The sequence below is a fragment of the Coregonus clupeaformis genome, chromosome 14, assembly GCF_020615455.1.
Source record: "Coregonus clupeaformis isolate EN_2021a chromosome 14, ASM2061545v1, whole genome shotgun sequence".
In the NCBI taxonomy this organism is placed as follows: Eukaryota; Metazoa; Chordata; class Actinopteri; order Salmoniformes; family Salmonidae; genus Coregonus; species Coregonus clupeaformis.
Window position 1 is genome coordinate 47091635 of NC_059205.1, and position 15180 is coordinate 47106814.

General features: G+C 41.7%; 1 protein-coding gene across 5 annotated transcripts in view; it reads left to right on the top strand.

Annotated features, from left to right (window-relative positions):
* Positions 1-15180, top strand: part of LOC121580806 (retinoic acid receptor RXR-gamma-A) — a 28188-nt gene that overhangs the window by 487 nt on the left and 12521 nt on the right. Inside the window, exon 1 of one of the 5 annotated variants that reach the window (XM_041895856.2) lies at positions 58-159. The exons of 1 other annotated variant lie outside the window; for it this stretch is intronic. Coding sequence is in view for 3 of the 4 variants with exons in the window: in XM_041895853.2 (XP_041751787.1) it covers positions 12320-12446 (127 nt within the window). In the remaining variant the exon portion in view is untranslated. Of the gene's footprint in view, positions 1-57; positions 160-12233; positions 12447-14121; positions 14186-15180 lie in introns of those variants that run through there. 3 more of the 5 variants (XM_041895853.2, XM_041895852.2, XM_041895855.2) reach the window with 3 other exon arrangements.

Below are 15180 nucleotides of genomic sequence, written 5' to 3' on the forward strand. Positions count from 1 at the left end.
TCTAACCTCTTTATGGCCTCTTGTTAAACTGTTCGCTGCCTTCCTCTTATTTATGAGTCTGGCTTAGCAGAGAAGCGCTTATCCATTCGACAGACGTACATTCACTCACCTCACCGCTGTTCTCGAGGAAAGTTCGTCCAAGAAGAACTCATTGAGAGGGTAGGCCTATATGACTTTTTTTTCACTGCGAGCTCTACTTCTCTTTAGTAGGCAACTCTTAATTGGCTGAAATGGTTCTATAATTGAATCATCATAATTTTTTTTCAATCAAATAACGACAATTAGGCCACACCACAAACCAGGAATAAGCAGTCCTGTGAACCCAAATACCTTTTCTATCTTTGTATTGGAAATGCATATGATCTATTCTATTCTATTCTATTCTATTGCATTTCCATACAGCCTAGGCGATTGTATCATTTCCCTGTTCATATTTCGATTTTAGTGTAAAAGTATAGGTCATTACACTACTATAACACCAGCTATTGTCAATTTAAAAAAATGTTTTTTTTAAACACACACAAAGTGTGACAGCAATTATGTCGCTGAATCAGTTTAGGGGATTATTACCAGAACAAACATGAATCCATGCATACATGAAATGATACTGTTATAGAAAGGATTCTGAAGGACTCAAATCCATTATTTCCTCAGCATTTTATGTTTGTGTAATCACATGCTCATATTGCTACAGAGGACATTATCCCACATTGGCCCAGGAATCTGAGACATCTTGGTCTATTTTTACTTCTCTTTCTTTCTCTCTCTCTCTCTCTTTCTATTTCTCTCTCTTCTATCTCTCTAGGGTTTAGTTACGTGAACAAATAAGTGTTGGGCAAGTTCATCTGTATGGGTTCCTCTCCTCTGCAGCAGTGGACTTTGTTTTATTTGAACTTTGGCATGGTCTGACTTCTGCTCTGATCCCACTGGGCACAAACTGGTTAGATCAATGTTGTTTCCACGTCATAAAAAACAACAACATGTATGTGATGACATTGAATCAACATGGAAAACTGATTGGATTTGCAAAAAGTCATCAACATAAAGGAATTTTAACCTAAATCACATGACACGTTTCAAATTCTTGTTGATTTCACATTGAATTCACATTAGTAATTAAATCAAAAGTAAATCAAAACTAGATGTTGAAATGACGTCTGTGCCCAGTGGGATGTGTGTATCAGTGAAGAGGAAAATATCTACTGTGTCTATCTTACTTTCTAGGTGCCTAAATAGAACAACCAAACTGGAAATGTGAAAGATATTTAGCAGCTCACAGTGGAAGTTGACTTAAAAAAAAATACCTTTTAAAAGCAAAGCGTGAACTGATAGATGTATTTAATTGATTAAACAACTAGTAACACATGCTGTAATACACCAACGCAATGGCAGAACATAGATTAGTTGAGTAGGAGCCAGCCATATGACGCTATGGTCACGGCTGTGAGTGCCATGTTCTCTTCCTGCAGGAAGCAGTCAAAGAGAATGAGTGGCCAAGTCATTAGGGTTTTCACTGCCAAGGGTGATTAGGATGGCTGACTTGGGATCAGTCCTATTGACTATGGCCAGTGCTATCCGGGATCCTTGGGATGTCCCTACCCTAACCCTAACCCCTACCCTTGCCTAACCCTAAACTTAACCATTTTAAATTTCAACTTCAATGGGGTAGAGACGTCCCAAGGATCGCGGCTAGCACGGACCCTTGACAACACAAGCCTACTAACACTCTCGTCCACTGACTGAGCCTCTCAGATATGCGAGAGAACGGTTCGAGGCTATACGATTGACAAACTGCGTTCAGTAGCACCATTCATGCATTTCAAAGGGTTTGATGGTGTATTTAAGCTACTGTACATGTTATCTCATGCCAGGCTATGTGAGGATAACTTCACTATATTTAAGCAATAAGGCCTGAGGAGGTGCCTTATTGCTCTTATAAACTGGTTACCAATGTAATTAGAGCAGTAAAAAGAAATGTTTTGTCATACCCGTGGTATACAGTCTGATATACCACAGCTATCTGCCAATCAGCATTCAGGGCTCGAGCCACCCAGTTTATAAGCTACTTTATTTTCTCTCAGCCAAAATAGGACAATACTGTCGGTGTTGGAACAGCAGGACTAGAAGACAATGACCCATTTCAGCTGAGGCTTTTTGGAAATGAAAAGCGAGAGTTAATCTGATCTTTTTTATATATGGTACCATGCTGTGTTTTCGTTTGTCTGTAGACGGGGTAAGTCAACACGAGCAGCATCCTGGGTCTACAGACTCTCCACTGGTGTCAGCCAAAGATCAATGAACTTCAGTACACTAGTTGGCCTACTTTCAGTTCAGTCTCCATACTATAGTTTGACAGACTGGTTTCCCCCTGTCTGCAATCCATCAGGTAAATCAGCAACTCTAAACCTGCTAATAAAACTGCTAATAGACATGTATTTTTCATGTGTTATTACACCATTGACATAATTCTCAACGCTGACCATATTTGGTCATGAAAAGGTTGTTACGTAAATGTCTGTTTAAAAGTAACAAAAAAACTATGTTGTATTAAGATGACATTTAGACGCAGGTTTGGGAACAGATGTTGCTGTATTATATTAATCAGCAGTAGAACAAGAAGAGGATGTGAAAAATACTCAGATTCCTCAAATCCCCCCAAAAGTCTCCCTAGTTATACTTAGTTAATTATTCATTAACACTAGCATGCTTCCTTCCAACTCACTCCCTCATAATTGCCCACATACTGTATAGAACTGGGATGGCAGTCTGATTTAACTACTAGTGTTCTCTGTAGTACTCATTATAATCAATGTCAGTGTTGAGACTTCCTGATATCACTGAATAAATCACCATCAGTTCATATGGGGCCTCACAACACAGACAGACAGGCAGACGGGTAAGCTGATTGACAAGCAGACAGACAGGCAGACAGATATGTAGATGGATAGATAGACCGACTGATATACAGTAAAAGACAGATAGACCAAGTCAAGGCTATCTGTCTGGGGTGAAGCCACATAAACTAATGTTGATTTAATCAGTGCTATAGCATGTACAGGGTCTGCAGCATAAGCAGTGCTCAAAAGGGTGACTATCCACTTCTGTGTCTTCTACCCGGAAGACCTACTGAGAGATGAGCTGCATCTCTCTCTCTTTTTCTCTCTCTCTCTCTCTCTCTCTCTCCAATTCAATTTAAGCGCTTTATTGGCATGGGAAACATATGTTTACAATGCCAAAGCAAGTGTAATAGATAATAAACAAAAGTGAAATAAACAATATAAAATTAACTCTCTCTCTCTCTCTCTCTCTCTCTCTCTCTCTCTCTCTCTCTCTCTCTCTCTCTCTCTCTCTCTCTCTCTCTCTCTCTCTCTCTCTCTCTCTCTCTCTCTCTCTCTCTCTCTCTCTCTCTCTCTCTCTCTCTCTCTCGGCATTCAACAAGACAGCTATTAGTATGTAGCTTGGTACTTGTCAAGTGTGTGTGTGTGTGCGCATGTGTGTGAACATTCTGTAGTTGTGTGTGTTGTGTACCTGTCTGTGTATTTGTCTGTCTATGTCTTATGTGTGTCTGTATCTAATTTGATTACTCAGGACCCTCTATGTAGTTGTAGCTTCAGACCGCCCACAGTCGTCTCCGCTCAACTCCATTACAGTTTTTCTCAATTGCTAAAACACAATTTCTGAAACCTTGCTCCATTTCCTGAAAACATTCAACACAAAACCTCATCTTCAAGCACTATTTACAAAACCTCTGACTCCTCTCGCAAAATGAAACATTCGCCTCAAAACAGTTTTACCTGTGTTCAAAATCAAACACTGCTCTCAAATCATAAACAAAGTGATCAAAATGATATACATTCTCAAGCAGTCAGTAAACAATACACCGAAAAATAGAAAACACATTGTTCAAAACATACAGTTCTCAGGGAGAAGTACATTTTTAATCTCAAAACAAATTTCATATTTTTCCGTCATTGTCTTTTGATGAACGAAAACATGTTCTATCATAGTAGCTCAAAATTGATCAGAAATTACTACTCTGCTTTGCTCTTTGCAATTTTGTTTTTTGTTCTTCCTCCTCCTTGTACCCCTATTTTTACAGTACTGTACCCTGCATCTCACAAACTTGTCCTTTGTCTCTGTGATACTGTAATTCTTGTTCTTTGTTGATATGAACCTGCAACCAGTCAAAATCTATTGAGCAGTCAGTACTGTTAACAAATGGAAAGCACAATGTTCAGGGCCATACAATTTGTCCATTGTACAGTATACAGCCTACAATGCACTGTACTACAGTATACAATATTAAAAGGGACACAAATCAAAGGAGTAAATATGTGATCAATGTGCTTCTTCTTGTCTTTGGGCTGGGTCAGGCCAGAGCACTTCGTCGACATCACAAGCAATATTGTCCCTGACATGATTCCTCACCTATATCACCACAGGCTAAATCCATGGCTTGCAGCAGATTTATTCTGGTGTAGGGTTGTTCTATCTCCAAGAGGGGAAAAAATCCTCAATCGGATTCAGGAAAGGCGAGTATGGAGGGAGGTACAAGTTCATAAACTGCCCATTGATGTTAAACCATTCCCTTACTTGAGCAGCTTGGTGGAAACTGACATTGTCCCACACTATCACATAGGTGGGAATGGGATTCTCATTTAGCTCTTGACCCTGCTGCTCTTGAACCTGCTGCTCAAATAAAATATCTCTTAGATTGGCAATAAATCTTAGAAGGTGCTGGGTGTTATATGGCCCGAGTGTAACATGGTGATGTAGAACACCATGGTTGCTGATAGCAGCACAGATTGTGACATTGCCACCTCGTTGACCAGGGACTTCAACAATGGCCCGCTGTCCAATCATGTTTCGGCCTCTCCTTCTCCTCTTTGTTAGATTGAAGCCTGCTTCATCGACAAAGATGAACTCATGGGGTCTGTCCAAGGATTCCAAGTCAAATATTGTCTGTGTAGAAATACAATATACTGTATGTAGGATTTTGTAAGTCGTACAGAGACAGTGCTATACTGTAGAGTATAATTAGGCCTACTGTATGCACTTCTGATTCACATATATTATATGTACTGAAGAGTAATGTCATTCACATAGTATGTGTTAGTACTGTAGACAATCTGGATTACAGTAAATGTTTCTGAATGTACACTTACTTGCACATACTGAGCTCGCAGTTCTTTCACCCTTGGTGAGTTGCGCTCAAAAGGTACTCTGTATACTTGTTTCATTCGCATCCTGTTACGATGGAGGACATGGTCAATTGTGGAAATGCTCACACTGTCGATTCCCTGGAAGTGTGTGTTGTCTTGTATCACTCGTTCCTGGATTTTTCTGATTCATATTGCATTATCTTGAAGGACCATGCCAGCTATAACGGCCCCTTGCTCCCCAGTGAATATAGCTGTCCTTCCACCTGCATGTGGCAGCCTTGCAATTCTACAAAAAGTAGTTGTGCAGTTACAAAACATATTCATGCAGTACAATACATACAGTGATTAACTTTACAAATGTCTATTGAAACAGCTGCATATAGTGTAGTACAGTAAATTTGCAATTACAAAAATACAGAAGTATACTGTACCTGTTCTCTTCTCTGAATGTCCTTACTATGGTGGACACAGAAAATCGGCTCAAATTGGGTTGCACTCTAAGTCCTGCTTCCCTCATTGTCAGTCCATGGACAAGAACATGGTCTATGACTGTTGCTCGAATTTCATCAGATATTTCCACTCTTTGTCTTCCTCTTCGTCCTCCTCTTCCTCTTTCTTGCCCTCCTCCTCCTCTTCCTCCTCGTCGCCCACCTCGCATACACACTCGTCCTCGTCCTCTCACATTGTTTCTTCTATCCATTCTCAGACTTTCTCCTTCCCACCTTCAACAACCTGTTTGCTCTCTGAACTGGCTTATATTAGTTGTGTCGCATCATTTGAAACAGGTTAAATCAATTTTGAGTGGTTGTGTTCAATCAATGACATATGTTCTCTATTTGTATTTGATTGTTGCCACTTGTGTTTACCAGTATGGATGACATGTGCATTAGAGTGCAGAATGTGTTTTGAGACTGAGAATGTGTTTAGAGTTTTGCTGAAAAGTCTAAGTGAGATCTGCAAATTGTGTTTTACCATGTGAAATGGTTTAAGGTATTGACAACAGACTGCATAATTAGCTAAATGAGTCCAGGCAACTGAGAACTTTGTTCAGCCAATGGGTTTTAGTGTTTTAGCAATTGAGAAAAACTGTAATGTGATGTACATCGTGGAGTTGAGAGAAACTCGGCTATGTCCAGATCAGATCCAACCTATAGGATCAATCTCAGGTCCCTGTCTGTCTTGTCATCATACCCTTATTGCTGCCATGCTCTCTGGTTTCAACCGCGCTTGTTGCCGTGTGCTACTCTTTTGTACCCGACTCATTGTGCTTCGATGCTATAACCATCATCCTCTATACACCGCTCTGTTCTTCATTCTGTCATTTTATTGTCATTTGTTCTGATTCTCTGTCTCTCTTTGTATGGACGAAACTCAGAAATAGCAGAGATAGAAATGGCGTCAGCATACAGGGCAGGCAGGCCCAGCCATTAGATAACATTTAGTCAGGGCCAGGCATGGTGCTCTGTGGTGTATCCTGGCAGGCTTGGGATTGTGAATCAGCTCCCTTATCTAATTGGTCATTTTTCTGCCCCAGTTGTAGTGGGCCCAGTCTGGGTAGCCAATGCTAGTGCTTCAATAGAATAGGAGTGCAGTGCAGCTCCACAGATAGAGAGGGGCTCGAGGTTGGCTTTACTCTCTATGTAAACTTCAGAACTTTGTAGTCTCTTGTAGGATTATTGGGGAATTTAATAGAATAGCCTATAGAGCATGTACATAAATAGTGATTCTATTTCTATACCATACAGTAACATACAGTAACTGCTTGTACATAACGTCTCAATGTCGATGTTTATCAGCTTCTTGTGAATTTGTTTTTGTTGCGTGAGTTCAATTGTGGTCAGAGATAGTGGCCAGTTTCTTAGAGACAAAGATCAGTGAAGGCACAGTATGGAAATGCTTCTAGCCTTGGAGAAACTCCAGTTGTTTTCTGTACAGTAGCACCATGTTCTGGGTTCCTCCCCTGCCCAACAGCTCTATAGAGCTGCATTAATATACCATCTCCTCCAGCAGGACCATCCCAATATAATCCCCTTTAATCCTGCAACAACTGCCCACCCCCCTCTATGCAATACTCGCACACACACATACACATGTGCGTAACACACACTTACGCAAACACACTTACGCAAGCACACATACACGTACACACTCCCTCTCTAAACTCCACAGACGGTGAGCCCCTTCCCTGCTACCCCCTGGCCACATGGCATATGACTGCCCCCCACCTCTGTTAATCAGTACATGAAATAGACACCAGGATGGAAATGTGAACCTCAAAGAGAGAGAGAGAGAGATCAGGGTTTCTATATACAGTAGGAACCCACTCAGAATGTGGTTAATGACTTTATTCATTGTATCTGATGTTACAAAATGCTTAGAAAACAGCATGCATGGAATGATGGTGAACATGTATGGTTAATTGAACGGCTGTTACCACATGCATTTGTAATGGTCTTATGTCACTGTCACATGTCCAAGGCTGTTTGTGTGAATACATAAACAGTTGAATGTAACATGTGTTGTGTCTTTTATCATGATGTTATAATGACAGTGTTGCTGAAAAGTCAAAACAGTTATACAAATCACCAAGTTAGATTGGTATAACAGATGTAACAGAGTTGACATTAGTAAATGTAACAGAGTTTATATTTCTGAATGTAACAGAGTTGACATTTTTAAATGTAACAGAGTTGACATTTCTAAATGAAATAGAGTTGACATTTCTAAATGAAACAGAGTTGACATTTCTAAATGAAACAGAGTTGACATTTCTAAATGAAACATAGTTGACATTTCTAAATTTACATTTTAGTCATTTAGCAGACGCTCTTATCCAGAGCGACTTACAGTTAGTGAGTGCATACATTTATTTTTTATTTTTCACACTGGCCCCCCGTGGGAATTGAACCCACAACCCTGGCGTTGCAAACGCCATGCTCTACCAACTGAGCTACATCCCTGCCGGCCATTCCCTCCCCATACCCTGGACGACACTGGGCCAATTGTGCGCCGCCCCATGGGTCTCCCGGTCGCGGCCGGCTACAACAGAGCCTGGATTCGGATATAAATGTAACCAAGTTGACATTTCTAAATGAAACAGAGTTGACATTTCTAAATGTAACAGAGTTGACATTTCTAAATGTAACAGAGTTGAATTATTAAAGAGTCAAACCACAATGTACTGTAAGTATTATGATAACAGTCAAATGGTGCAGTTTGGTGTGTAGCTATATGAGAGAGGTACTCTGTCTTGGTTACAGTACATTATGTATCATATGAGACAGAATATATACACTGAGTGTACAAAACATTAAGAACCCCTGCTCTTTCCATGGCATAGACTGACAAGGTGAATCCAGGTGATCCCTTATAGATGTCACTTGTTAAATCCACTTCAATCAGTGTAGATGAAGGGGAGGAGACAGGTTAAAGAAGGATTTTTAAGCATTGAGACAATTGAGACATTGATTGTGTAAGTGTGCCATTGAGAGGGTGAATGGGCAAGACAAAACATTTAAGTGCCTTTGAACGGGGTATGGTAGTAGGTGCCAGGCACACCGGACACACAGTTTCCCGTGTGTATCAAGAATGGTCCACCACCCAAAGAACATCCAGCCAACTCAATATATAGAAGGTGTTCCTAATGTTTGGTATACTCAGTGTATAAAATGGTGTGTATAGACAGTACACCTGTACTGTCCACTTTCTGGATGATAGCGGGGTGAACAGGCTGTGATGTGTGATGTGCATGCAGAGGAACTTGAAGCTTTTAACCCTCTCCACTGTGGCCCTGTCGATGTGAATGGGGCATGGTCTCTCTGCTGTCTCCTGAAGTCCACGATCAGCTCGTTCATTTTGTTGACGTTGAGGGAGAGGTTATTTTCTTGCCACCACTCCGCCATGGCTCTCACCTCCTCCCTGTAGGCTGTCTCGTTGTTGTTGGTAATCAGGCCTACCACTGCTGTGTCGTCAGCAAGCTTGATGATTGAGTTGGAGACATGCGTGGCCACACAGTCATGGATGAACAGGGAGTATAGGAGGGGTCTGAGCACGCACCCTTGTGGGGCCCCAGTGTTGAGGATCAGCGTGGCGGAGGTGTTGTTGCCTACCTTCACCATCTGGGGTCGGCCCATCAGGAAGTCTAGGACTCAGTTGCACAGGGTGGGGTTCAGACCCAGGGCCCTGAGCTTAGTGATGAGGTTGGAGGGCACTATGGTGTTGAAGGCTGAGCTGTAGTCGATGAACAGCATTCTTACATAGGTATTTATCTTGTCCATGTGGGATAGGGAAGTGTGCAGTGCAATGGCGATTGCGTTGTCCGTGGATCTGTTGGGGCAGTATGCAACCTGTAGTGGGTCTAGGGTGACCGGTAAGATGGAGGTGATATGGTCCTTAACTAGCCTCTCAAAGCACTTCATATGATGACAGAAGTGAGTGCTATTGGGCGATAGTCATTTAGTTCAGTTACCTTCACTTTCTTGGGTACAGGAACAATGGTGGACATCATAAAGCAAGTGGGGACAACAGACTGGGATAGGGAGAGATTGAATATGTCCCTAAACACTCCAGCCAGCTGGTCTGCACATGCTCTGAGGACGCAGCTTGGGATGCCGTCTGGGCCGGCAGCCTTGCGAGGGTTAACACTCTTAAATGCCTTACTCACGTCGGCCACGGAGAACGAGAGCCCACAGTCATCGTGAGCGGAGGGGGCCCACGTCGGCAGCTCAATGTTGTTTTCCTCAGTGGGCAAAGAAGGGGTTTAGCTTGTCCGGGAGCGAGGCGTTGGTGTCCGCTGGATTTCCCTTTTTAATCCATGATTGTCTGGAGTCCCTGCCACATACGTCTCGTGTCTGAGCCGTTGACTCCATTTTGTCCCTGTACTGGGGTTTGCCTCTTTGATTGCCTTACGGAGTTCATAGCTGGTCGTTGTTAAATGTGGTGGTTCGCGCTTTTCAGTTTTGTGGGCGAATGCTGCCATCTATCCACGGTTTGTGGTTTGGATAAGTTCTAATCGTCACAATGGGAACAACATCCTCTAGCACTTCCTGATGTCAGTGTATACGTCAACCTGAAACATTTTCCAGTCCGCGTGATCAAAACAATCTTGAAGCATAGATTCCGATTGGTCAGACCAACATTGAACAATCATCTTGGAAATAGATGTCCTCTGCCATAGGAATCGATACAGTGTGATTTACTGATAAGTGAACAAGGAAAAAGTGCCAACTCTGCATATCTGGCTTAGTGCACGCATCCACAGTGGTGGAAAAAGTACCCAATTGTCATACTTGAGTAAAAGTAAAGATACCTTAATAGAAAATGACTCAAGTAAAAGTGAAAGTCACCCAGTAAAATTCTACATGAGTAAAAGTCTAAAAGTATTTGGTTTTAAATATACTTAAGTATCAAAACTAAATGTAATTGCTCAAATATACTTAGTAAGTAAAAGTATAAATAATTTCAAATTCCTAATATTAAGCAAACCAGACGGCGCCATTTTATTTTTTATTTTTTTATTTACGGATAGCCAGGGGCACGCTCCAACACTCAGACATCATTTACAAATGAAGCATGTGTTTAGTGAGTCCGCCAGATCAGAGACAGTAGGGATGACCAGGGATGTTCTCTTGATAAGTGTGTGAATTAGACCATTTTCCTGTCCCTCTAAGCATTAAAAATGTAATGAGTACTTTTGGGTGTCAGGAAAGATGTATTGAATAAAAATGTTCTTTAGGAATGTAGTGGAGTAAAAGTAAAAGTTGTCAAAAATATAAATAGTAAAATAAAGTACAGATACTCCAAAAAACTACTTAAGTAGTACTTTCAAATATTTTTACTTAAGTACTTTACACCACTGTGCATCCATTCACCAGTGGTCCCAAGCTCTTACGAATACAGTATATCAGTAGTTGAATCTATATAACCATTAGTAACCATTAGCAAAGTTACTGTATCTTCCCATGTAATACTGAAGTGTTTTACCAATGAATGTGAAGCTTTGAGTTGGACTGAATGGACTCTCTATATCACTTCACTCTCCTCTCATACTTAAGCCAATCAAGTTAATGATGTCTGCTCGGTGCATCTTCTGTCATTTCAACAGGAAAAAGGAACAAGTCTGCAAGAGAGAAGGGACATCTTTAATGAAAAAGTAATCCAATCCCCCACTGGGTATTTGAGAGAGCCCACCCGACAGACAGGATAGAATTCTCTCCTTTTCTAGGCCAAATCCCTTTAGACATATGGAACAGCGATAGAGACTGCACGTGTGAATGTATGTGTGTGTGTGTGTGTGTTGGTCATGTGAAGAGCAACTGGGAAGTGTTTCCTCCAGTGCCTCAGCATGCTGCACGCTCTCGTGTAGACAAGCCCCTACTCAACAGCTTCCAGCCCACTACCTCTAAAATACACCCCATCCCTTCCCTACACACACACACACACACACACACACGCACACACACACACACACACACACACGGACGGGCAGTAAATAACCAGGTTGGAGATGCTTACAGGGGCTAATAGGATTATACGGTCCCTGATTGATCAGACATCATCTTCATTTAGACAGGAATGAGTGGGCTCTGTCTCCACACACCAGGCCAAGGCTTTTCTAGGATCAGTTTTGGCTCTCCGATCATAATGAATACGACAGGGGAGACCTGATCCTAGATCAGCACTCCTACTGAGAGGCTTTGTGAATATCCCTTGACCAGACCAGGCCAGAAGGCTACAGGCCTGCTTTTTACATGATTAAGCTAAGGACCTCACTGATAAAAATGATTGATTATGATGATACAAAAGTCAATGAAAAATCATTTGAAAACACTTCAAAACCACTTAACCCAGATGATGTTTGTATGGTGCCATACTCAAGTACATGCTTATGTGTATGTGTGTGTTGCTCAAATATGCCTATTAATGTGTGTGTACGTGTTTGTACGTGTGTGGGGCTCTTTCCTGTTGGAATTTGACATTTAGCAGGCATTAATATCACAGGAGGAGCTGTGCCAAGTGAGAGAGAGTGTGTGTGTGTGTGTGTGCCACTCTACAGCTGCTTGTAACACACACACACACATGATCGGGGGCTGCCAGCCCACTGCCTGCGTTGGAAGGGTCAAGCCCCCTGCAGAACCTCAGAAGTATCGCCTGCAGACATGAGAATCATAGCAGGTGTCGGAGATTCCGGAGGAAAAGAGGAAAGCGACTTAATAGACATTAGCCAATCAGAGTTGGATATGTACGTAAACTACCAGCCCCTGATGCGCCTTCCTGACTTTGACAGTGAGTAACATAGATATTGTGGGAGCAAAGTTTTAGAACACCTACTCATTCAAGGGTTTTTCTTTATTTTTTACTATTTTCTACATTGTAGGATAATAGTGAAGACATCAAAACTATGAAATAACACATATGGAATCATGTAGTAACCAAAAAAGTGTTAAACAAATCAAAATATATTTTATATTTGAGATTCTTCAAATAGCCACCCTTTGCCTTGATGACAGCTTTGCACACTCTTGGCATTCTCTCAACCAGCTTCATTAGGTAGTCACCTGGAATGCATTTCAATTAACAGGTGTGCCTTCTTAAAAGTTAATTTGTGGAATTTCTTTCCTTCTTAATGCGTTTGAGCCAATCAGTTGGGTTGTGACAAGGTAGGGGGGTATACAGAAGATAGCCCTGTTTGGTAAAATACCAAGTCCAAATTATGGCAAGAACAGCTCAAATAAGCAAAGAGAAACGACAGTCCATCATTACTTTATGACACGAAGGTCAGTCAATACGGACATTTTCAAGAACTTTGAAGGTTTCTTCAAGTGCAGTCGCAAAAGCCATCAAGCGCTATGATGAAACTGGCTCTCATGAGGACCGCCACAGGAATGGAAGACCCAGAGTTACCTCTGCTGCAGAGGATAAATTTATTAGAGTTACCAGCCTCAGGAATTGCAGCCCAAATACATGCTTCACAGAGTTCAAGTAACAGACACATCTCAACTGTTCAGAGGGGACTATGTGAATCAGGCCTTCATGGTTGAATTGCTGCAAAGAAACCACTACTAAAGGACACCAATAAGACGAAGACTTGCTTGGGCCAAGAAACACGAGCAATGAACATTAGACCGGTGGAAATTTGTCCTTTGGTCCATATTTGAGATTTTTGGTTCCAACCGCCGTGTCTTTGTGAGACGCGGTGTGGGTGAACGGATGATCTCTGCATGTGTATTTCCCACCGTAAAGCATAGAGGAGGAGGTGTTATGGTGTGGGGGTGCTTTGCTGGTGACACTGTCTGTGATTTATTTAGAATTCAAGGCACACTTAACCAGCATGTCTACCACAGCATTCTGCAGCGATATGCCATCCCATCTGGTTTGGGCTTAGTGGGACTATCATTTGTTTTTCAACAGGACAATGACCCAACACACCTCCAGGCTGTGTAAGGGCTATTTGACCAAGAAAGAGAGTGATGGAGTGCTGCATCAGATGACCTGGCCTCCACAATCTCCCAACCTCAACCAAATTGAGATGGTTACCAGCATATGTGGTAACTCCTTCAATACTGTTGTAAAAGCATTCCAGGTGTAGCTGGTTGAGAGAATGCCAAGAGTATGCAAAGCTGTCATCAAGGCAAAGGGTGGCTATTTGAAGAATCTCAAATCTCAAATATATTTTGATTTGTTTAAGACTTTTTTGGTTACTACATGATTCCATATGTGTTATTTCATAGTTTTGATGTCTTCACTATTATTCTACAATGTAGAAAATAGTAAGAATAAAGAAAAACCCTTGAATGAGTAGGTGTTCTAAAACTTGTGACTGGTAGTGTAGTTCAGGGTTATATATACTTTGACTTGGTAGGCACTGACTGTATGCTATGTACAGTACCTAATACATTAATTAAATGAAGTATGTGGGCATGTATTTGTTGGCATAGAATGGCTGACTGACATGATATAGCACTCACTGTGATCTTTGCTGAACACGAGGTGCCGGATTCTGTTTTCAACAAAAATGGAAAGCTGTGAGTTGGTGTCTTTTGACCTTTGTGACACAGTAGGCAGTTGGTGAAAGTGTGTGTGTGATCAGAAGTACACACACACACACACACATACACACATTTATTTTCTAGATTCTGTTCAACCTGTCTAAATATACATTGGTGTTTCCTGCGTCTGGTTTGGCAGAGAAACTGCTATATCTACAGCTGTTACTACACAATATGAGGAATAACCTTTGTCCGCCTTTAGCTTGTTTTAGACTTGCTACTTTTATAGATATAACTTTCTTATACTTGTGTGAGTGTGATGTTTATTGTAATGCGCGGAGAATGGTGTGAAGCATGTGTGGCTATGATCGTGTGTGTGTGTGTGTGGACATGTTTAACTATTCTTGTGGGGACCAGAAGTCCCCACAAGAATAGTAAACTAACAAACATTTTGTTAGTCCCCACAAGGTCAAATGCTATTTCTAGGGGGTTTAGGTTTAAGGTTAGAATTAGTGTTAGGGTTAGAATTAGGGTTAGTGTTAGGAGCTAGGGTTAGGTTTAGGGTTAGGTTTTTGGGTTCCGGTTAGGGTTATGGTTATGGTTAGGGTAAGAGTACGGGTTAGGGTTAGGTTTAGGGGTTAGGGAAAATAGTATTTTGAATAGGACTGAATTGTGTGTCCCCACAAGGTTAGCTGTACAATACTGTGTGTGTGTGTGTATGTGTGTGTGTGTGTGTGTGTGTGTGTGTGTGTGTGTGTGTGTAAAGACTTTCTGTGTGCATGAAAATCAAGTAGTCATTTAACACTGCCACACAGAATGTCCCAACCCCACTAACACATGCTAGTATCAGACTACTGTAGACTGGCGTACGAGCTCTTCCACTAGCTCTGCTGGTCTGGCTGACCTATCCGACTCTGTTCTGTGTAACATGAGAGAGATCCCTGTACCCAGGACTGATTACGGCGACCCTGAAACCATGCCCATGTAAATGCCACCCCCCATTAACCCTGTGACACACAGCTCTACCCAAC